The sequence below is a fragment of the Macrobrachium rosenbergii genome, chromosome 11 (genome assembly GCF_040412425.1).
Source record: "Macrobrachium rosenbergii isolate ZJJX-2024 chromosome 11, ASM4041242v1, whole genome shotgun sequence".
In the NCBI taxonomy this organism is placed as follows: domain Eukaryota; kingdom Metazoa; phylum Arthropoda; class Malacostraca; order Decapoda; family Palaemonidae; genus Macrobrachium; species Macrobrachium rosenbergii.
Window position 1 is genome coordinate 34,770,571 of NC_089751.1, and position 23,163 is coordinate 34,793,733.

Consider the following 23,163-nt stretch of genomic DNA (forward strand, 5'->3'; position numbering starts at 1 on the left):
GTTACAAAGGTAAAGAGGGAGAGGTGTTGTATGGACCTGTTAATTTCAGAAATAAACCATTTTCAGAAATTTCTTAGCATAAAAGCACCTACAACTCGTCGATTTTATCTCGTACTCCTACTCGTGAGCACTCTGTTCGTTAAGCCTTTAAACCTGTACACATTTAAGATTGAGGCAAGGAATTATTTGATTTCTCTCGTAAAGTTAACGAATTTTCAACGTAAGTGAGACTCCAGTTATTTTCGAACGACATATCGGTAAACATAACTTTTTTTAACAGTAACATCTCGGTTTTGGAATCCGTCCTGTGGAGGTGTAATTCCACTGAATCCCGCGAGAGGGAACTAGTATCCAGTGGGATAGAAGTAAGAGGGTTTTGCCTGAAAGCAAATCTCTCGAAGTAATAGATAGAAATACTGTTTGTATATATAAGTGTGTTTCAGTGATATGTTTGAATTTCAAGACCAAGGGGAAACGAACAAGTGGCGAAATAGCTGATGAAGTGACATGGTCAACATCTGCAAGGAAGGTAGGTAGCCGAGGCCCAGTAGCCTAGTCGAGCGTTTTCTCCGTTAAATGCAGGCATGAAACAGTAATTTCCTGCTTTTTTCCCTTAATAAGGTGTATTTTAGAGGTTTATTGTTGGTAATATGTATTTGTTATAATTGCCACTGTAATCTTATTCTCTAGGTGACCTAAAGGTTCTGTCACATGGGTAGGACTATTAGCCTAGCCCAGATTTTTCTCTGTTAAATGCGTGCGTGAAACAGTAATTTCCAGTACCATTTTTTCTTATTAAGGTGCATTTAGAGGTTAGTTACTTCTTAACCAGGATTTATTAGTAATATGTGTGTGTTATAAATGCTACAGTTGACTGCCGTGGCCCCATGTTTTCACAGGACAGACCAAAGGTGCTGCCACATGGGCACATTTACCTGCATATTTTTTGCTTGTTGAGTCCAGATTTGCCCAAAAAGCTTCCAGTAGTTGTGGAATGTGAAATTGCACGAGATGATCATCACCTTGCAACCAAAGATCTGCACCTTTCCTTGGAAGTAAGTTTCCATCCGACGACAATGTGATTCAAATTGGTATAGGCCCAATGGAAACGTTTTACTATTTAATGATCCTTTAATTGCCTATTTAAAATAAGTTTCTATAGGAAAGGCTAGGCTTATAACACATAGGCTACAGACTTATGTAAAGTACAATGAAAATTTGCATTGTCATACGTCTATGATTATTTTGTTCTAATTTATAAACTTACATACGAAATGCATAGTATTAAGTATCCAACGTGAGCAAAAAATATATTGACTCTGCCTTCTGGTAAGAAAAATTCCTTTTTACAGCAGAAACGATTCGGTCTTTATGATAGCGTAAGCGCATGGGTGCCATGAACGACTACAGGCCCTAACACTAGCTTTTGCTCTTTAAAACGAGTGGTTTGCATCACTAATTATAGGAAGAAATTCACCAAAACGAGAAATTAGTGGAAATGATGTATGGTTCATTATTACGTGAAAAATGCAAATATAGTATATTACTAATATGCCTTCAAATAACTGTAACCTACATGCTATAGGCCTAGCTTGGAGGTGAAACTTGATTGTTGTTTTTGTAACACTTTAACCGAAGGTAAAGTTATACAATAAGACTAAAAGCACTGGTTAAATATGCTTTTTTACGTTCACAAGTTAAACCGTGACCAACCAACTGGTGAGGTTAGGTTCAGCTTTCATTGGTTTGGCCTGTTCTTGTTTATCATGTTTCATCTTACAAAAATTGGTACTTGCTGCCCATATCACCGGTTAATCTTCATTTTGTACGTTGTATACTACGTGAATTAATAAGGGTTAAACTCAGCAAATGGAAAAAGACTTCATATGTAACTTCCATCTAAATTATATAAAAAAAAATTATGTGGGTCTCACTTGCGCCTGGATTATGCTAAATTGTACTGAAAAATATATTATACTTTACTACAGTGTTAACAGATAAAATTGGTCACTATATGCAGTACTGTATTACTGAAACATAATGATTTAGTAATAATAATAAGATTTCAAAGACCATTTTATCTCAGTAGCATTGAAATTCACGTATACCTTATGTAAATGTATAGTTCAATATTGCGTTAAGAGATTTTGATGCAAATTGAAAATGTAATTACTGTTGTGTTGCGTATTATGCAGAGGCTGTGTTTTGTGAAAAAAGAAAAAAATAGTTTCATGTTCCTCCAGCCAGTTGTGCTTAAGAAGACCCACTTTCCTTGTTTCATTTCTCATAAGTTCTCAATTTTGGAAGCCTATATGATGTTTTCATGATTTCCATGATTTTCCAACAGTAATTTCCTGAAATTTTCATTCTCTCTGTTTGGGGGGGGCGGCGTCCTATTTCAGTAAAGGCTTAGTTGAAAATTTTCCATATATTTAGGGTTTCTTGGAGGTTTGACTACCACCATTACAAAAAAAAAGATATTGCTTGCAGTATATTTGATTGTGCACTTGATGATCAGTGTTATGTGGGTATGTGTGCTCTTAAATGAATTTACTTTTTTAAACGCTTCCCGCACAGCAGTACATGATTAGAATAAGGTATTACCTCTAGCAAGGCACAAGATATTTTTCCTTGACCATCAAAGTTGTTTTGAAGTTTCACAATAAACAGCCTAGTCCAGGGGTAATATCGTCGGTATTTTTTAAATGAGAAGAATAACATAACGGTCGGTAACTAAATAGTGTTGTCCTGAGGTATTTTTTAAATTAGAAGAATAACATCCCTGCAACTGAAAAAGTGTTGTCCTGTGGCCTAAGCACGTGCCTACTTTATAAGATAATTGCAGTTTGGTACAAATTTTAGTTTTAACCCATAATTTTTTTGGACAATTGTTTTTCCAAAATAGATTCGTTGTCACACAAAAATTATTTTATAGTAATTTCTATTGGAAATAAATCTTTTCGAACTTGGGATACTCCAAACGTGAGGAAATGTTCCCTGAATATTGACTTCATATATGGGAGAAACAACAGAGAAATCGACAAATTGTATAAATATAAACTTGCATTGGAAACATCAAATAAATTTATATAATTGATTATATGGGACTACAGCAAGAAACCCAGATTTTTGGGTGGTGGAAAACCTATCTTAACCAAGGACATTGTGTCCCTGACCAGGGACACTATTCCTGACCAAGGGTGCGATGTCCTTAAGCTGACAAGGGTAACTGTGACCTTACAGGACATCTTCCCTTACCTGTCACAAGGTGTTTTATCCCCAGTCCAAGAGAAGGAATTATCCCTAGGCAGTCATATTTTCTGAAGCAGGTATACTGGGAATTTCTGAGGACTATATGGTAGAAAATATTTGAATGATGAAGAAAAATATAGCACCAGTATAACAGTAATTGATTATGTTTCTCAGCAAGAATAGTTATGTAGTTTACATGAATTAGCTTTGTTTATTCATTTCAGTACTGTATAACTAATATATATTTTAGATTGCCTTAAAATGGAAACGGGTAAAGCTCCTTAGTTATTTTAGGGTATAACTATGTGATGATGCTGTCACAGAGGCCGAATTGTTTCTGCTACAAATAGGCCCTTTTATTACATCAGGGAATTGTCATATTCTTTTATCCAAGTAATACTGTTTACTTAATATTTTCCGTTTCTGAAATAAGGTCATCATTTAGAACATTATCCTTATAAGGGATTTGCAAGTCTTTTGTAGGTAGGCTATAAAAAAAACTAGCCTATTATTAAGCCAAGTCTCTGCTAAACTGACAATTGTTGTTTTATGGAACTGATGAAAGGGTTATATTTTTTCTAAAATGCTATAAAACATAATCCTTACGATATCGGCTAATAGAGGATTCTATTGTATAGATTTGAATTATATTGATCAGGTGGCGTAGTATTGGAGTCTCCCCAAGCAAAGGAGCAAATCTTTGACTGCAAGATGGCGCGTTTGGGCATCTTGACTTTTGCAGCCACTAATTGCTGCTTTGGAGCAACTCTGGGACAAGATGCTAAAAGATGCTTTGTTCATATGACAGGACCTTAAGTGAATGGACATGAGATCTGTGAATAAATTGTATGGGCCATTTTCATATGATGTCAGTTTTGTGAAAGGACCCAAAGTCTAAGCCGTGGAGATATGATGAGACGAGATGACAGAGAATGTTAGGTGAAACACATGTTTTGGCCTACTTCCATTTTAACCCTCTGGATTATATATAATGCTATAATGTGTCATCCACATTCAACCACCGTGTCACTTTTGATGCACATGCCTCATTTCATCATTTTTGTCACCTTTAACTTGCAATATAAAACCTATGTTTTAGTGATTTGTTATTTATGAACATAACTCATTAAAGCACAGGTTTTCCGCTTTAAAATTCCACCAGAATGAGTATAATAGTGTAAAAAGTAATTTCACAGAAAGTGTACTTAGTAAAATATTGCGTATTATCATAGCTCTGGATCTCGGACAGACAGGACTTGCAAAAGACTGTTAATTGTTTTTTGTAACCCGTATATTTAATTCTAATTCATTGAAGATGCACTGTCTTCTTCATTATTTACTCATGTACACCGTGCATATTTTTTTTCTCAACATCATGAAAATGTTAGATGTTGCCATTAGACTAAAACATTTTTATATAACAGAAAACGAGAACATATTATATACAGCCATGAGCTTTGAGAGAGAAAGGCTATTAAGAGGACATTAATCCTCTCTCTCTCTCTCTCTCTCTCTCTCTCTCTCTCTCTCTCTCTCTCTCTCTCTCTCTCTCTCTCTCTCTCCTACGTACTTCCACGCACCAGCACACCAATTAGTGCGAAAACGATTTTTCCAAATAGTAAATGACAGGTGGAAGAGGCCAGGTGCAAGCTGTCTTTTAAATAGGCATCTGTTATAATTGGTTTCAAATTTGTACTTCATATATTTCTTTTTCGAGAAATCGATGAGCCTTCGGGCATTGGAGCGTCGGGGTTTTTCTTCGTGATCACCCAGTACGGAGTTGGTATGAATGTCAGTTTTTTTTTTCCTATTGTTTGCCGGGTTTGATGTCAAATTTCCTCGTTTAAATAGTGACAGACAGACTGAAGACGTTTATATATAAGCACGTGTCAGTGAAACTTGGGGAAGTTTCTGTTCTCTTGGTATCGGTCACAAATGTGGTGTACATCGGTCAAAGTGTCATAGAGTTTGTAGAGAAATTAACGATTTTTTTTTTTTTTATCTGGCATTCCTCTTACTTGAGTTGCGAGTCCAAGGTTGTTTACTTGGACTGTCAGTCAGCGTTTCGTAAAGCCATACTCGAGGCATTTCGTGCTTTCCATGTTCATTAATCTCGTTTGTTTATGGCCACCTAACAATAGGTCTTTAGTTGTTTCATTAGGCCGGGGTCTTTTTTCATATAACTCTCAATTTATCTAGGATATCCACATGCCCTTGGCGATACAGTTCCTTTTTTTGAATGATTTCTTCAATTTCCTTTTGAACATCAAGTTTCTGTCATTTCTAATAATATTTCAAGTTTCGTAGTTTACAGCATTCGGATTGTTCATTTCAAATTTCCCATAATGCGAACGGAAGGTATAGATACAAGAAATAATTAGTAATATTGTGTTCCACTAGTATGTCCACCTAACCTTGCATGTTTCGTGTATCTCGGGTATGTCATAACATCAAAGAAATTCTACTGTGTGCATGTACCCATCACTATCTTATGGAGGGTTTTTAAGAAACCCTGAATCTTTGCTCCTGTTGCTGTTTGATCTCAAATGGTATTGGGAGAAAACTTTTGACGCAGACATGTCTGAAGGCTTCGTTGTTGTGTCATGGCAACAGCTCGTCCGATTTCATCTTTAAAAGTAAAAATCGACCACAGTTGGCGGTATTCGTCATTGCTGCCTGTGTATTTTAATAATTGTTTTCTGTGCATATGGGGTTTAGTGCCATCGAAAACCTCACGGGGTGCACTGTAGGCATTACTAAAGGTTCTTTGCTGCATACCCTCGGCTCCTAGCTGCAGCCCCTTTCATTCCATTGTACTGTACCTCCATTCATATTTCTTCCATCTTGCTATCCACATTCTCATAATTATTTCATATTGCAACTGCGAGGTTTTCCTCTTGCTACTATAGTTTAACCAGATCACTTTCTTCCTGTTACACCTTTCACACCTACCTACTCGTAATTTCCTTTCCAGCGCTGAATGACCTTATAGGTCCAAGTGCTTGGCCTTTGACCTAAACCCTATATTCCATTCCATTCTGTGCATATCATTATACATGAAATCTGACCGTCCTTTAGTCGGTAGGCTGCAAGAATATCTTGCAATGCAAAGACGTGTCCGAGGCTATAGCAGTTGGCTAAAGTCGTAGGTATCCAGTGCTTAAACAAGTTAGCCGTAATTAGTTGAACACATGACTGATTTGGCTGCTGTTTAATAAGGCAGCCTGTTGTCCCATAGTCATAAATGAAATGCAGTATCTAGTTTCAGTCATAGCAATCAGAGCAACTTGAAACCCGTTCCTTCGTTCCTGTCTTAATGTTCTTCAAAGATGAAGTGTGTATGATTATACATATGTAGATAAAAATTACACAGTATATGTACACGATAGGCACAATAATACGTGAATTTTACTTTCATGAATTAGACTGAGTAGGTTTCTTTGCTCGTGTAAAATTCCACAGCTTTTAAAACAAATTCAAATACTCTAGCATAACTTTTACTAACCTGTGATCCCGTTCGGCACACGGGTGCAGAGGAGATGCCAGGTTGTGCTAGTGCCATTTCTCCGCAGTTCCACACATCTCCATCGCTTCCCGGTTCTTCACAGCCGTACAGAAGCATATGATGAGCTGTTTCCATGGTAGCATTAGGCTCGAAGGCAGCTGTAAATGACAAAAGAATTAGGCCTAGCAATCATGTTACATGGGAGTTCGGGTCGTTTCTGCCGTTAGTCATTTAGGTCGTAAGACGTAACGTCTTACGTTGTTTTGGATGCTACGGTCTTAATGACTTACGGCCGAAACGACAGACTGGTACATGGTAGCTTTGCAGTCTTTTTCATGATTGAGAGAGAGAGAGAGAGAGAGAGAGAGAGAATCACAAGAAAAATATGAAGTAACGAACATCTTCATAGAAAGACTTGGTGGAACGTCAGTCAAAACATTCGTTATGTAGTTGCAGACAGTTCCCATGTCTGTTTTTAATAGCATCTTTCAAACCACTGGTGATTATGTAAATGCTTTGCGTGTTCAAATGGTTTGCAGTAATTACAAATCGCATCATTTTCAGTCCTACCTTCATCCTCACAGGTTTCTCTGTCATTTTAGTCCTAATAATTAAGCTGTGCCTGTATATTATCTATGTGGCATCCATTATGCACACAAGAAACAATCTATTCAAGTGGTGCCCTTTTAGACCTAATGAGTTACAACTAAGGCAGCCTTGAAAAATTGACGTGTCAGTTTGGTTGAAATTACTCTTGGTACTGCATTTCACTTGGAATATAAACTTTCTATTTTTTTCTTCGCAAACTAAAGATGACGGACTGCTACTTGATGGTACCTTAATGAGCCTAGCCTAGTCCTGGTGTGTTTTAGGGCAATGGTCTGGTACTTTGTTCCTTTTGAGTCATTACTAGTGACTGTTGCTGTCCAGAAAGTAAGATTGTACAGCATGCAATCGAAGTGTCTACTGTAGTAGGTCTTCACCATCCACCTCGGTCCCTCTCCAGACCTTGATCGTTTAGACAGGGTTGTTCCAAATGGTGGTTTCCTTTACCAACACCCGCCCCCACCCCATAAGTCGTGACTATAATTTAGATTTTAGACCATCGTAAACAGGTTTCCTGTTTCGCAGTCTTATAAATGCTCATATTTCAATATGAATCATCCATTAGCACCTCTGTTGGTTGCTTCCAAAGAATTAGATATGCTGCATACTTGGCATAACATTAATATCCACATTTTTTTGAGGCCATGTTGTCACACTAAGTAGTACTAGAAATTGTGCATCTCCTTGTGGTGTAAAAATGAAATGGTCTTGGAGTTATTATTATTATTGATTCCAGTGCTCAGGAGCTTCCAGTACTGTATGAAGCGCCAATAAATTCAGGCCTAATCAGCAAACCCTAAACCAGGTATTATCTATAATTACTGCTAAGAAAATTATCGGTGTGGTAAACGCTGTCTATTTCTGGCGAGCCATAGCTTTCGTATGGACATGATCAAGGGGAGAGGGCACCGGTGCCCCAAAATTCCCAATATGTGCATATAATAATAATAATAATAATGTTTGAAAAGAAAATATTCTGTTGTAGCGCACATTATCTTATTTGAAAATTTTCGAAATTTCAGTGCGTGTGCATATGTAGTGGAACGGGAAATAGCATGACAAAAAATAATTATGTTTTCGGCATGAAATTAGTGATTTTTCTAAACCGGTTATGCGTTTTAGATTTTACTCTGTCGTGCACACTTGCTTGTCTGACATTGAGGTTAATTAATCAGGAAGTATATTTTTGCTGTTTGGCCTTGATTCATAGGGTGACCATTTATTTGAGATATGAAAGGGGGACACCCGAATAAATTAACAAGTACGTATATGCTATGCATAAGCATAACCCTAATACATGCATTATATATATATATATATATATATATATATATATATATATATATAGAGAGAGAGAGAGAGAGAGAGAGAGAGAGAGAGAGAGAAAGAGAGAGAATGCAGCTGCTTGATCTTTTTTATCATGACAAATGAGATTTATTCTTCAAAAAAATTATGTATTTAGATATATTTACAAACATTTGAATAAATGAGAGAATATGATCCAGTCAGCATTTAGCCTATTCAGAGCAAGAGTTACTTTCAATAGTAAAATATATGCTTTGATACCATAAAAGAGAAACTATAGACATGATTCTATGAACAGTAAAACAAAACAAAATAATTTTTACATTAACCCTTACTCTTAAGTGTATTTCTGGCTCGTTTTTATTTTCCTAAGGAGTGAGGGTTGCGTTTTAAGATAATCCTAAAAGTCAGAGCAACTCGATTCGAAATTGCATTTCACTATTAGTGCAGACCTCAATGTGGTTACCTGCTGGAAGTAACTTTTCTCTGATGTCCAAGAGTTTTTCATTAGAGAGAATAAATACTCTCTCTGCAGGGGCATTGGACCCAGGGAGATACCGGCAAAACTCAACAAGCTTTGAAATGTTTGAAAAAGGAATATTTTTATTACAAAAGAGAGAGAAAATCTCTACCCATTTCTTATCCACTTCCGAATCACTGTCCTTCTATTCTTGCATCTTTTCATTTGTCAAAAACTCCTAAACACACGTAACCTCATCAAAAAGTTCACTGTCATCCTTTCCCTTCTAAATCTCGAAGCATCGTATTTATTATGATTGGGGTGAATAGCTCATTTTTTCTTTCTGACAGTTTCATTTGTAAATCTCTTAAAATACAAGAAACTTCCATCATAGAAACTTTTTGGGACTCTACCTTCAATGTGCAATCATGTAATACTGTAATTTGTGTACAAAAAAAGCCACATTTCAGCAAATGGATCGTCAAAGAACTGTTCAAGAAGGATGGGACATTTGTCCTGTAACAAAAAATATGTTTTCAAAGGTTTGAATAACTTCAGAATCCTCTCAATAGCTGGTCTTAAAGCAAGCCACCTTTTCTTACTATATCCTAAAAAATTTTGATAGTGTACATCAACATTTTCACAAATTTCTTTCAGTTGGTCTACTCTTACAGTATAAATGTAGAAAAATGAAAATATCTTCACTGTTATTACTTCTACATCTACAGGTTGACAGTCCGATGCAGCTTTCATACAATCTATATTTTATTGCATCCGGTAAAAAACGTTATATTTGCCTCCCCTTGATGCTCCACCAAAATTGCGATTTCTGTTGTCAGCACACAAAGCCAACAGTTTAGAGGACAGTTCATTAGAACTGAGAGTTTCTTTTATATAGTATGAAAATATTCACTCGTTTCTCCACCTACAGTTTTAACTTCCAAAATGTTTACCCTGACACCACGGCAGAGCAAAAAGTATCTAACAAATAAGGGACACAATTTAATATTTCCAGTCACAATATAAAGTCACACAATTTACCTCAGACAAATCCTCTTTTAAGGATTCTCGGGCGTCAGGCAGGAAAACATTGTTCAAAATTGCCTGCGTCTTGGTATGAGCGCTTGCAAACGAATTGTCAAAACACTTTTTAATAAGCTTGGAAGTGCAATCCATAGAACGGAATGAAAGGTTGTGTTGCATTGCATGATAAGCCCAAGTTCCTTCTGCTGCTGCCAAATTCTCTTCTTTTTCTCCAAATCCTTCCTTCTGCAGGAATGTGGTCATTGACTTGCTTGAAGAGGCGGAGGCATCAGCACGTTTATGCCTGCTAGTCTTTAAATGACGTTCAGTATCATATTTTCCACCATTTGTTACCGAAAAGTACATGCACTTTATACACTGGGCATCACTTTCACATTTTGCTTTATTTATGAAAGGTTATTCACTTTCTGATTCTTTGAACAATTAGCAGTTTATTATGATTTGCATATGCAATGGGGGACACATGACGGGCAGATTCCGTAAAGAGGGACATTACTACGTCCCCCGAAGGTAGTGATTTTTGGGGGGACAGAGATTCGAAATGGGGGACTGTCCCCCGCAAAGGGGGACGTCTGGTCACCCTAGCCTTGAATGTCAAACATAATAGGCTTATTTCTCTAGACATTTGCATTGTTAATTTCTGGACATACTTTACCACTAGCAGGCTACACGGTGTTCTTAATCAGTATATACTGTAAATCAGTCTTACCGTGGAGAGAGTACGTACACGATCAAACCATCTTCTCAAGTTCAAGGCGAAATCCTTTGAAGAGCAGCTGGAGATGGTCAGTTTTTCCTTCTTTTAATTCGGGTAATTTTAGCTTAAGGATAAACTGAGTTGGTAATCACAGGCCACGATATGATCCAATCTTCAGCTGTATTAGAGAGGCACCTAAGTGATTGCGCAAAAACACACACACACACAATATATATATATATATATATATATATATATATATATATATATATATATATATATATATATATATATATATATATATATATATATGTATACACACACACACACACACATATATATATATATATATATACTGTATATACACACACACACACATATATATATATATATATATATATATATATATATATATATATATATATATATATATATATATATATATATACACACACACACACACACACACACACACACATATATATATATATATATATATATATATATATATATATATATAAATTTGGTGAATCATACGGAAGTGATTAAGCTGTTAACAGTGTGCTTTTAACCACAAACTGAGGCCAACCTTTCGTTTTAAAACCATCGGACATTTAAAGTAATATGTTGCAAGTCTCAAGAGGGACGTAGCTTAAATAGAACGGAGTTGTTTGTTGAATTCAGTGTGTCTCGATTAGCAACAAAAATCCAACGGGTACAATATTTATACTTGAACTATTACTTCTCAACACCTGCATTATCACTGCATTATCTCTCACAAATTAAGGCGACAGGGAATGTTTCAGTACAAACGATTGCTCCCTTAAAGTTTCTCAAAGGGTTAGTCATCCTGAATCCGGATGATTCGTTTTAAGAGAAGACTGCCAGGGGATATTCATAAGTGTTATGTTCCCCGTAACACATGAAGTGCACTGTAGGCATTACTTAAGGTTCTTTGCAGCGTCCCTCCGCCCCGTAGCTGCAACCCCTTTCATTCTTTTTGCTGTACCTCCATTCATATAATCTTTCTTCCACTTACTCTCCACCCTCTGCTTACAAGTGTTTCATAGTGCAACTGCAAGGTTTCCTTCCTGTTACACCTTTAAAAACCCTTTATTCTCAATTTCCCTTTCAGCGCTAAATGACTTCATTGATCCCAGCACTTGGCGTTTGGCCTAAATTCTATATTCCATTCCATCCCATTCCAATTGATGCAGTTCACAAGCATTTCAGCTGTAAAGTAAAAATCATAGGTAACGAATGACTAATTGCAAAACACGCTGATTTTAGTGTTTGATTATACATTTATAACCAACAGTTCTGCGCGATAACTGATGAGAAACTTCGCATTTAGAGCATCATCTCTGTTAGAATTAGGCTTATAAAGAGCTGGTGCTCCGGAGCACGATTTTTACGCTCCGATGCTCTCGAGCAACAGGATGGGAATCCTTGTTCTCTGCGGACACATTTGCCATTCACACTTAACGACGCTATTTAGGAATTTCTCTCCTCGTTACTCAATACTTTAGAATAAGGTGCATTTCATCAAGTTATCCTCCCCCGTTCTTTCACGACTAAACCGTTTAAAACACTCTGCTCCATCTTTTCATGTATGGTAACCTTCATACTGTTTGCGCCACTTCGGTATTGTAGGCTATCTCTACGTTGTCCCACTATCAGTCGTTATTACACCACCGATACTAAATTTACTAGGCAGATCATCACTAGTTTTCCCAAGGGAGCGTAGGCGCAAAAATCCTTTAGTGCATTTTAATTGTTGCTCTCCTAGACGCACCTCCAAACCTTTTGGAACCCCCTCTTCCTTCACTGATTCTCTTCCTACCACTGTCCGTTACATTTATTCTCGTCTCTCTATAATAATCAACCACTTCATTCTTCAGCCATCCTGTACATAGAAGTATTGTACTCTAGCTGATTTAACTTCAAGCTTTCTCTTGCAAAACAATAGACCTTTCATTAGTTTCTGCAATTTTACTGGAATGTCACCAACAAACACTGCAGACTTCTTCCACAATTCTTCCTTTTATTAACTGGTTCTACCTTTTATGACAGAAATTGGTATTTCTCAATCTGAGTGTTAAAATGTTGCACCGTATAATTTTGTTTTGGTTTAATTTCTTTAAACGCATTTGTTATTTTTGTTGCTTTTAATGTTTCTTTTAAGAGAAATTTTACAGGAAAAAAGTTATATTGGACGTACGTGATCGAAAGAATTTCATTGAAGAAGTGAACAGTATTACTAATAAAAGTCAAGGGTTTTATCAAGGTCTCATGCTGTGTTTTTTGCTACTCACAAGAATGCTGTTAATTCACGGCTTCTATCTTTATTTAAACAAAACCCTTGTGCTTTCGAGGTTCGTGCTGACCGTTATTCAGTGTTGTAAGTTCACACATTAGATTAGAATTCTTCGTATTTTTGAGTCGTTTGTACAACAGCACTGATCGCTCAAAAGATTGCTGTACGAGACTGAGTGCTTCATTAGCCTTGGTTTTTTTTTTCTTTACATCCGGTAACAAAAGCCATCGCAAGTGTAGATAAGGCATCTTTTTAATCGTTTTTCTTATGTGAATCGTTAAAGCAGTATACAGGGGTGTTGTGTATATTCACTTCTCTCTTTAGGTTGAATATTTGGTTATTTCTGATAAAAAGTCCTTTGTAGGATTTACTGTAATTTTGAAAAGGAATACAATTCCTTTTGCTTTTTATCTTTTCCTCTAAGTTTGGATCACTTTCCTTCCTGCATTTGGATGTTTGTTCTCTTATTTAGGCTGTGTTCCATAATTTTTTCTATTAAATATTTGAGTTTGACTTGAGCGCATTCTAGTTTAATGCTAATAACGATAGTTAGAGAACAATTCTAGTGATTTGTATTTCAAGTAAAATTCAGTCAGGGTTTATGCAGAATTGTAGTTTTTCCTCAGAATAATGAAACAACTGAACTCGGGAAAATTTCGTGGCCTGTGTGATCTAGGTCTTCTATATAGATTTAAATAAGACTCTTATGTTTGGTGGTTTTTGTTAGGTAAGTATATATATATATATATATATATATATATATATATATATATATATATATATATATATATATATATAGAAATATATATGCCTATAGGTCACAAGTTTGTTATGAATTACAATACACAGTGAATGCTTAATTAACAAGTAGGGAGGAAAACTCTCAAAATCTTGGAGTGAATGTTAAGCCATTAACTGATGCATTTCCTAATTAAGTAAAATTGTGGCGTCAGGTTTCTCGAGACGTGGGAACAGGTCACATGACTTCGTAGGCGCATTCGCTGGAAATGTCCAGGTCCCGGTGGGAAACGTGTGTATGTGCGTTTCTTTTGGGCAGAGTCCCAGGGTGTGAAGGGATTAGATATGGGAAAAAGAATCATTTGAAGACCAACATTGAACATTAGAAGTCTTCAGGTGAAGAGTTTGTGGGTCGAGATTTATCGTTCAAGACTGTGAACATTGCTGTTTGGAGGTAGGATCCACATTCAATTTCCCAAAATGTAGATTGTTTTTCTCCATTTGTATAATTTTTTTTTAAACATTTATTGTATAATGTATACTTTATGAGTAACATGTGAGGAATTCCCATATCTTTATTTTTATGCTTTTTGGTTTAATAAGGAATTTATTTGACCTCTTCAGATGTTTCGCTAAGAAAAAAGTTGAAGATGTACTCTTTGGGAATGTACTGGACTTTGACTTATTTTGACCTATTGCAAGTTACAGTGTAAGACTATAATGTGGATGATCTTTAGGGAACTTTAATATTCCATTTATTCCATCTCTTATTTCTTGCAATGTAGTTATGTTAGATTTTGTCAAATTATTTTGGGTAGAGCTTGTTTCGCTGTAGACCAGAGAGAGAGAGAGAGAGAGAGAATGCAGAGTGAGTGAGTACTGAGATGCGCTACGAGCAGCCTTTGATGCGGTCGCTACCAATACTACCAATAGATGGGACATCTCGACTTTGTGGTAACCGGTAAGCAGTGAAATTACATCTCAACTGGGCTACATATATATATATATATATATATATATATATATATATATATATATATATATATATATATATATATATATATATATATATATATATATATATATATATATATTTATTACGTACATACATACATACACACACGCACACAGTCATTTAACTTTGTGGGCAGGGTTGCTGTAGTGCCATTGGAGGTGTTTTAGAATTTTTGGTAAATATAATATACGTGAAGTAGCAACAGTCGTTTTGTGGGGAATTAGGCGAATGTTGCAGTAGCATAAGCTCAGCAGCGCTTGGTAACTTTCGGTCCCCGTGCATTTGTTCTGTACTGATGTTGAAGGTTCAAGCTCGGAAAAGAATAAGAGCAAGCATATGTACAGCGGGAACAATTACGATGAAACATTAAAAATGACTAGTTATGGTGTAATTATAAAGGGGCATTCACTGTAGCACCTGCCATAACACTTGTGTTCAGAATAAAGAGGTATTTTCAGCTGTGGGTTTGGGCCGTATTGAAGGTAGAGGTAGGCTATGTGATTCACATAGACTCCCCCAGGGAAATAGGTCTTCCATGACATTCAGTTGTAATTATAATCTATATATATATATATATATATATATATATATATATATATATATATATATATATGCATATATTATGTATCATATATGTATATGGTTATTATATATTATAGTTATAATATATAAATTATATATATATATATATATATGCATATATTATATATCATATATGTATATGGTTATTATATATAGTTATAATATATAAATTATATATATATATATATATATATATATATATATATATATATATATATATATATATATATATATATATATATATATATATATAGATATATATATTGCTACGAAGGCAACTTCTTTCCAAACAACATCACCAGCTTTTTATCATAATAACGTAACAGATAAAAAAATAAAATTTATTTTAATTATTTCTTAAATAAAAGAACTGTGGGTTTCATTTAGCCCTTCACCAATTCTCTCCTTTCCCTATATGGGTAAACCTTAATCCCTCTCTCTGTTCAAAATGACTGCCTGAGATCCTGATTTCTAGGTGTGGCCTTCGAAGATGCAAATTCCTCGCTGGTGTTGGATGACTGGAAGGGGAGGAGCCAAAAAAGAGTGTGCTGCCATGAAAACCTGGAATGACGCACGTGCATAGCATTATAGAAAACGAGGCGGGGATTGACTTTCACGCCATCTACAAAGGATGCCAGTGTATAATCCCCTGAGGTTATATATGGACAATGAAACAGCAGTGAGAGAGAGGAGTGCTCAGAACTCCATAGAAGACAGATGTCCTGACTTCCGCCTGTCCCTTGTACCCTCCACGTGTTCGAACTCGAGGTTCGGATCAGTATACTTCTGTCGTGGCATCCCTTCTTTTCCCCCCCCCCTACAGCGCCGACGCCCTGTTGAGCAAGGAAATCGTCGTCCTGACGAAGGTAATGTACCAGAATAAGGTTTCTTAGTCAGTCACGATCCTGTTAATTCTCTGTCTGATTTATTTTCTATTTCCAACGTGCGATCACCTTCGGTAATTGTGCTGAAGTATTAAGTGTTAACCTAATTCCGCATTTAGTATGAACTGAGTTATTTGGCACCATTTATGCACTCCCTCAGTTCCCTTTGAGATTGTTATTATTTTGCAAGTAACCGTTGTGCATCTCTTTACAGATCGGCCTTGGGTGTGAAACCAAATTTTGGCTCTACCCCATGTGCAGTGGCCTTACGCGACCCCCACTTTTATCTACCCCTCTGTGATGTTCCTGTTATGAAGACATCATGGACGTAGAATCTTCGTGTAGAATTCATTCATTTAGCAGGACCTTGTTATTACCTGCCCAGTAATTCTTCATTCTTCTGATCTGTGTTTATTATGTAAATATAATTAATTGAGAACCCTTGAGTTTACATAATCTTCTTCACATGAAGAAGGCCGTAAGCGAGCATTGCTCCCTTGATTTATTCATCTATGGAGTTGCCTTAACCAGTCTTATTAGTCTGATTTTTAGTTAGAATATAGTAGATTTCTTGATAATGTAATGAACTCCCTGCAATCATCCGTTGCCGCCCAGAATCCAGTAAGTATCTAAGGCTTATTCGTAGAAATATATATATATATATATATATATATATATATATATATATATATATATATATATATATATATATATATATATGTGTGTGTGTGTGTGTGTGTGTGTGTGTACATGTATTTATGTATATAGATATAGATATATATGTGCATTTATGTACAGTATATATGTAAAACTACCATAATTATTTTGAGCAACTCGACTTGCCCCAAAATAATGCGCGGCTTCAAAGTGGGATACTTTCCCGATTATAATTTAGTTACAACGGATTGTCATGGAAGACCTATTTCCCTGGGGAAATCCATGTCAATCACATACCTCTATCTACAATGCGGCCCAAACCCAAGGCTGAAAGTACCTCTTTATTCTGAGCACAAGTGTTATGGCAGGTGCCGCAGTGAAGGCCTCTTTATAATTATACCTCGACCAGCCATTTTTAATGTTTCATCGTGATTGTTCACGCTGTACATATGCTTGTTCTTATTCTTTGCCTAGCTTTAACCTTCGACATCAGTACAGAAGAGCATGGACGGGGAACGAAAGTTCCCAGGCGCTGTTGAGCTTGTATGTATGTATATGTATGTATTTATATACACATATATATATATATATATATATATATATATACTATATATATACGTGTGTGTGTTCGTGTGCGTATGTATGTATGTATGTATGTATGTATGTATGTATGTATATATACATATAGAGAGAGAGAGAGAGAGAGAGATGTTAGCTTCCTCACTGTATTAACAACACGGAAATTACGGTATAGCCAGCTTATGCGTAATTACTTCGACATGCACATGGTGGTAGTGTGGCAGTCATTAGCAATTTTATTGCCATTCACTGTAAAAACTTCAAGGCTCAGAATTTACGTGCTTTGTAAACCTTCTAATGAAAAGTTGCTCTGCATTACCGATCTAAAACGAAAAGGCGTCATTGTATTGGGCGTGGTTAAACTTTTATATTTACTATCTACGAAAACAGGAGGTGCTTGCGTAGCTTATTAGCATATATATGTCAAATCATTTGACTTTGGCTTATTATCTTTGTGAATATTCTGGTTTGGTTGTCTCTCACCAATAACGAATATATGTATGTTTACATTGTATATATGTAATATTTAGTAATGTATATGGCTTATAGCTGGAGTAAAGGATTCAATTCAATTCAGTATGTGTATATATTATAGAAAAAATGTATGTTTTATACATACATATATAATATATATATATATATATATATATATATATATATATATATATATATATATATATATATACAGTATGTATATATATATATATATATATATATATATATATATATATATATATATATATATATTATATATGTATAAAACATACATTTTTTCTATAATATATACACATACTGAATTGAATTGAATCCTTTAATCCAGCTATAAGCCATATACATTACTAAATATTACATATATATGATGCATATGTAAACATACATATATTTCTATAATATATATACATACTGTATATACTGAACTGAATTGAATCCTTTAATCCAGCTATAAGCCATATACATTACTAGGTATATATATACATATATAAACATGTACATATATTTCTATAACATATACATATATATTGAATTGAATTGAATCCTTTAATCCAGCTATAAGTTAATATACATTACTAGATAACATTTTACATATACATATCTTTACAAAAGACCTATGCAGAGAATATTGCATAAATAGCCATACCTTTGTAAAATATAATTTCACATTTATTAAAAACGTTTTTTTCAAATTCTTAATAAATTACATAATATAAAATAATTATGAACTAGACATCTAACTTTTACTTTTAAGACTCACAGAAAATGAGATAACTTCATTTAAAAAATGCTGAACCTGTAAAAAAGTACGGTTAAAAACTACTTCAAGAAGTCTATTATTTGTCTTACTTAGCGGAAGGAACAAGCTAACCGTATTTTTTCTGAAAAGTTCGTGAAATGTAGGAATACCCAATTTAACAATGTTCAGAAATGCCAACGAACCTGTCAATATTCATAAAAAGTCTCGGTGAATTATTATAACAGACAGGAAGTTTGTTCAGAGTATTCTTTCTGCTTTCCAGCGCGAGTGGAATACAATGCAGCGAGGTGCAGAATGATTTAATTAGGGGAGCTTCAACATTATTGTCATACATATAAAAACTGTCACTAATTCTCAGGCGACATACATTTTCAAATACTAAGTTGTTATAGAAGAACTGACTTTACCGTAATTCACAATATATATATTTATGCACTGGGTTCAAAGCATTAGATATACCAAGGTTTACATCTTCGCAATGTTGCGTATGTATATATTAATGCATGCACGTGGTTACATAAAACTTATACATCAATCTGCTGTGCCAGTTTTACTTTTGAAACTGGAACAAGTGTTTTTTCTTTGAAGTGTTTGCGTGTCGAACGCTTTCTTTTGCCCTACTTTCACAGCGCCAATCATTTCCTGCGATAACGACATCTTCCCGGCTGTGCACTGTGAAACGGTACAGTTCCTGTGCTCTTCGGCACCGCCCTCACCACCCAAGTCACACTGAACTGAAGAAATATTCCTTTGACCTGGCTCACAGACAATAAATTTTTGATTCGCCCTCATTGCAGTGAATTTCCTTTACTCGCCCTCACAGAGGAATTCAATTTTAATTTTCTGTAAAAGAAAACTGTTGTGTCGACGTTGTCTGTCCGTCCGCACTTTATTCTGTCCTCACTTTTTTCTGTCCGCACTTTTCCTGTCCGCCCTCAGATCGTAAAACCTACTGAGGCTAGAGGGCTGCAAATTGGTTTGTTGATCATCCACCTTCAAATCATCAAACATACCAAATTGCAGCCCTCTAGCCTCAGTAGTTTTTATTTTATTTAAGGTTAAAGTTAGCCATAATCGTGCTTCCGGAAACTATATAGGATAGGCCACCACCGAATTACAGTTTCATGGGCCGCGGCTCATACAGCGTTATACCGAGACTACCAAAAGATAGATCTATTTTCGGTGGCCTTGATTATATGATGTAGTGGCTGTGCAGAAAACTCGATTGCGCCGAAGAAACTTCGACGCCTTATTTACTTGTTTATTCATGCCGAGAATATTAATTTCTGCGCATGCTCACTTAAAAGGATAGTTTTCCCACAGACTTTGTGGTATAGAGCTATGTGAAGTTTCAACCTGTACTCATAGATGGATATTCTAGCTTTTCTTGAACTATTTGTCTCGCCCCTGCGTATCATAACCCGGGAGGCCTCATCCTGCCCCACCCACTACCCTTGCAAGTTTTATCAACCAGTAATCTGTAATTTTAATTTTACTGTATAGTACTTATTGTTTAAGCGGAATTGCTGCAGTTGGGCTTTGTACTAATAAACTCAGCTGCTTACTTGAGTCTGAATTTGTGGATCAATTAAAGAGTAAAGAAGTAGATTTTTGCTTCTCTAACGTTAACTGAATATAGTAACTACAGAAGTTAATCATATTATCAACAGTAATTATTAGAAACCAGAAGTTATGTATGACAATGAATCCAGAAATTACATTACTTTCATGAAAGATACTGGGTGAAAGGACATCAGTATGTTTTTGTATTGTGTGCTTAAAAATATTTGTTAATTCTATTGCAGTAGTTATGCAATTTGTGCATAAAAATATTTGATAATCCTGATGCAGTAGTTGATGAATTTTTTGCTTAAAAATATTTTATAACCCTAATACAGTAGTGCGCTAGCCTAGATAAAAAATAGTGTGTACCATATTATTTTCATAATTTATGTTAAAGCGGGCCACAAATGAACGTAGACCACGCGCTAATGCGATCTTGTTTAACATCGCATTAGCGATGTTAAACTGTAAATCTGTAACGGTACCAGACCGTTACAAATTTACAAGGCGTTTTAAAAAACAAATGGACTTCTACCTTTCGTTTGTTACAATTCCTAAGTAAATTCTGTATATCGATCTCGCTTCCTTAAGTTTATGGCACTATCCTTTATTGCTTAGCGTTATACTGAATGCACGAAATTTGGGCCAAATGGCCCGCCGCACTAGATGCTTGGCATGAAGTTTTGTGAAAGTACATGTAGGCCCCAGCATAGAAACAGTTCCGTACTCCTGCAATTCTACCAAAGGGTACACTTTCGCAACTGCCGTTCTCTTGTATTTTTTTTTTTTTTCTGCTACGGGAGAGTTGGCATGATTGTGGCTCTCCTATCTTCCTGCTATTTCACCTGAGGCTGTAGGATGGGTAGTGAAAGTAGCAGTGCTACTTCCACTTTTTTTTTTTATTAACCTTTCAAGTTGTTTAGCTGTTTACCTTTATTTATTTGTTTTCTTTTGCTATATACTATACTTCTCATCTCCCTTTGTTTCTCTGTTATAAATAGTCTATTTGAAGGCCTTTTAATTCAGTTTAATAGCCATTAAATCTCTTTTCATGAACTTTGTGTCCTAGATTTATTTTTCAAACAAGGCCGCTCTGTCGTGAAAGAAATCAAATCGTGTGGCAAAACTTTCTCTGGCGTATGTTGTCTTCTTGATTTTGAAAGTCATCTTTTTAGTAAATTTGCGCGAAGAAAAATGATGACTGCAAAACATGTCAGGTGTTTTTGATTTGCAGTGTAGTCGCAGTGACAAATGAATTCAAATATGTTTGATAATGAAAAGCAAGGGCAGAACTTTTTTTTTCTCCTAAAATCAGCGTCCGTAATATTCGGTTTGGTATCGACAATATTAGTAAAATTAGTAATGTTTGGGATCAGTTATGAAATAACTTAGAATATAACGATTTTTATTTTTATTTATTTTATTTATTTTGAGAAATACTTCACGTTTTCGAAATAAGACTGTATTTACAATATCCAAATCAGCAGTAGAAATCAGATGAATCAGAACACTGATTTCCCCTCTAGGACGACGAGCCTTTTATTTTCCAGTCACCAGTTTGTGGGAAAATGAAAATGAACCCAACCGTGCACGACGGGAACAGAAAGCTAAGCCGTGACTTAATGAAGGCACTGGGATGGACCAATGGAAGAAGCGGATGTAAGCATATTATGGATCGTTTCGCACAGGTGCCTTAATACAACGCTTCCATAGCAGGGTGACGGGTCATTTCGACACCTGTGGATGAAGTTTTTTTTTTTTTTTTTTACGAACTCTTTGGCCTGATTTGTCATAGTTCTTTCATCTTTGTCCTATATCTGTACCCGATCATCAGAACTAATCTTTCATTACTCGCATCAGATCTGTTCTTTATTTGGACAGTGGATACAGGTGATATTTGTGACCATGCCGTCTTTGGATGTTATTTTGATTTTTTTTTTTTGTTATTTCTACAGAGTTAGGCCATTATCATCGATGTAAGTAATGCTTAGCTTTATTACACAACATCCCTTTACTAATGGTTTCAGGATTTTGTCAAGTAGGCAGGTCAGTCGTGTCCTCCTTTTGGCAAAAAAATAAAACAAAAAATTAAAATGAATAATAATTTAGTCCTATACTTTGAGTGCAATTAAATCTGGATATCCGTTCTTTGCAATTAACATAAACCTATTAACCTAAGAAAAGAAAAAATTCCATACTCGATTCGAAACGCAGGCAAATGTTCAGATACTGATGAAATTGCATGAGAGAGAGAGAGAGAGAGAGCGAGCGAACAAGAGACGAGAAATTGTTGAAAATTAACTCCATTAAGAATAGTGACTGCTTTGATCAGGCAAATTACTCGAGTCGCGAACGGATCGAATTCACGAAAAACATTTCGCCAAGAATTGCACTTGGTAGATTGTTTTTGCTGAGTCATTGAGCAAAATTTGATCACAAAGTCAGAAGAGATATTTTGTTCTGCTCCTTGGACCGAGACAGTCATGCTTTTGAATAGAGGAAAAGGAGGAGATAAAGGCTTATTCATCGAGTTTCTCTCAGCCTGGCTTGTAATAAATTCACTGGGAAAGCCTTTGAAACCAGAGAGAGAGAGAGGAGGCTGGGAATGTTTGTACATTAGCTTTTTTGTAAAACCATTCCATATATACTATTTCTACGCTGTATATTAGATTATATATATATGTATATATATATATATATATATATA

General features: G+C 35.5%; 1 protein-coding gene and 1 long non-coding RNA gene across 6 annotated transcripts in view; one reads left to right on the top strand and one right to left on the bottom strand.

The window, feature by feature from the left end:
• The window catches only part of Phm (Peptidylglycine-alpha-hydroxylating monooxygenase), a 69,974-nt gene that overhangs the window by 18,589 nt on the left and 28,222 nt on the right, over positions 1-23,163 (bottom strand). For all 5 annotated transcript variants that reach the window (XM_067111586.1, XM_067111589.1, XM_067111587.1 and 2 more), the window contains exon 3: positions 6,758-6,915. In XM_067111586.1, coding sequence (XP_066967687.1) covers positions 6,758-6,915 — 158 coding nt within the window. The remainder of the gene's footprint in view (positions 1-6,757; positions 6,916-23,163) is intronic.
• LOC136843319 (uncharacterized) lies at positions 7-16,844 on the top strand. The gene is made up of 3 exons (XR_010854524.1): positions 7-529; positions 15,997-16,387; positions 16,620-16,844. It is a non-coding gene; the product is annotated as an uncharacterized lncRNA (long non-coding RNA).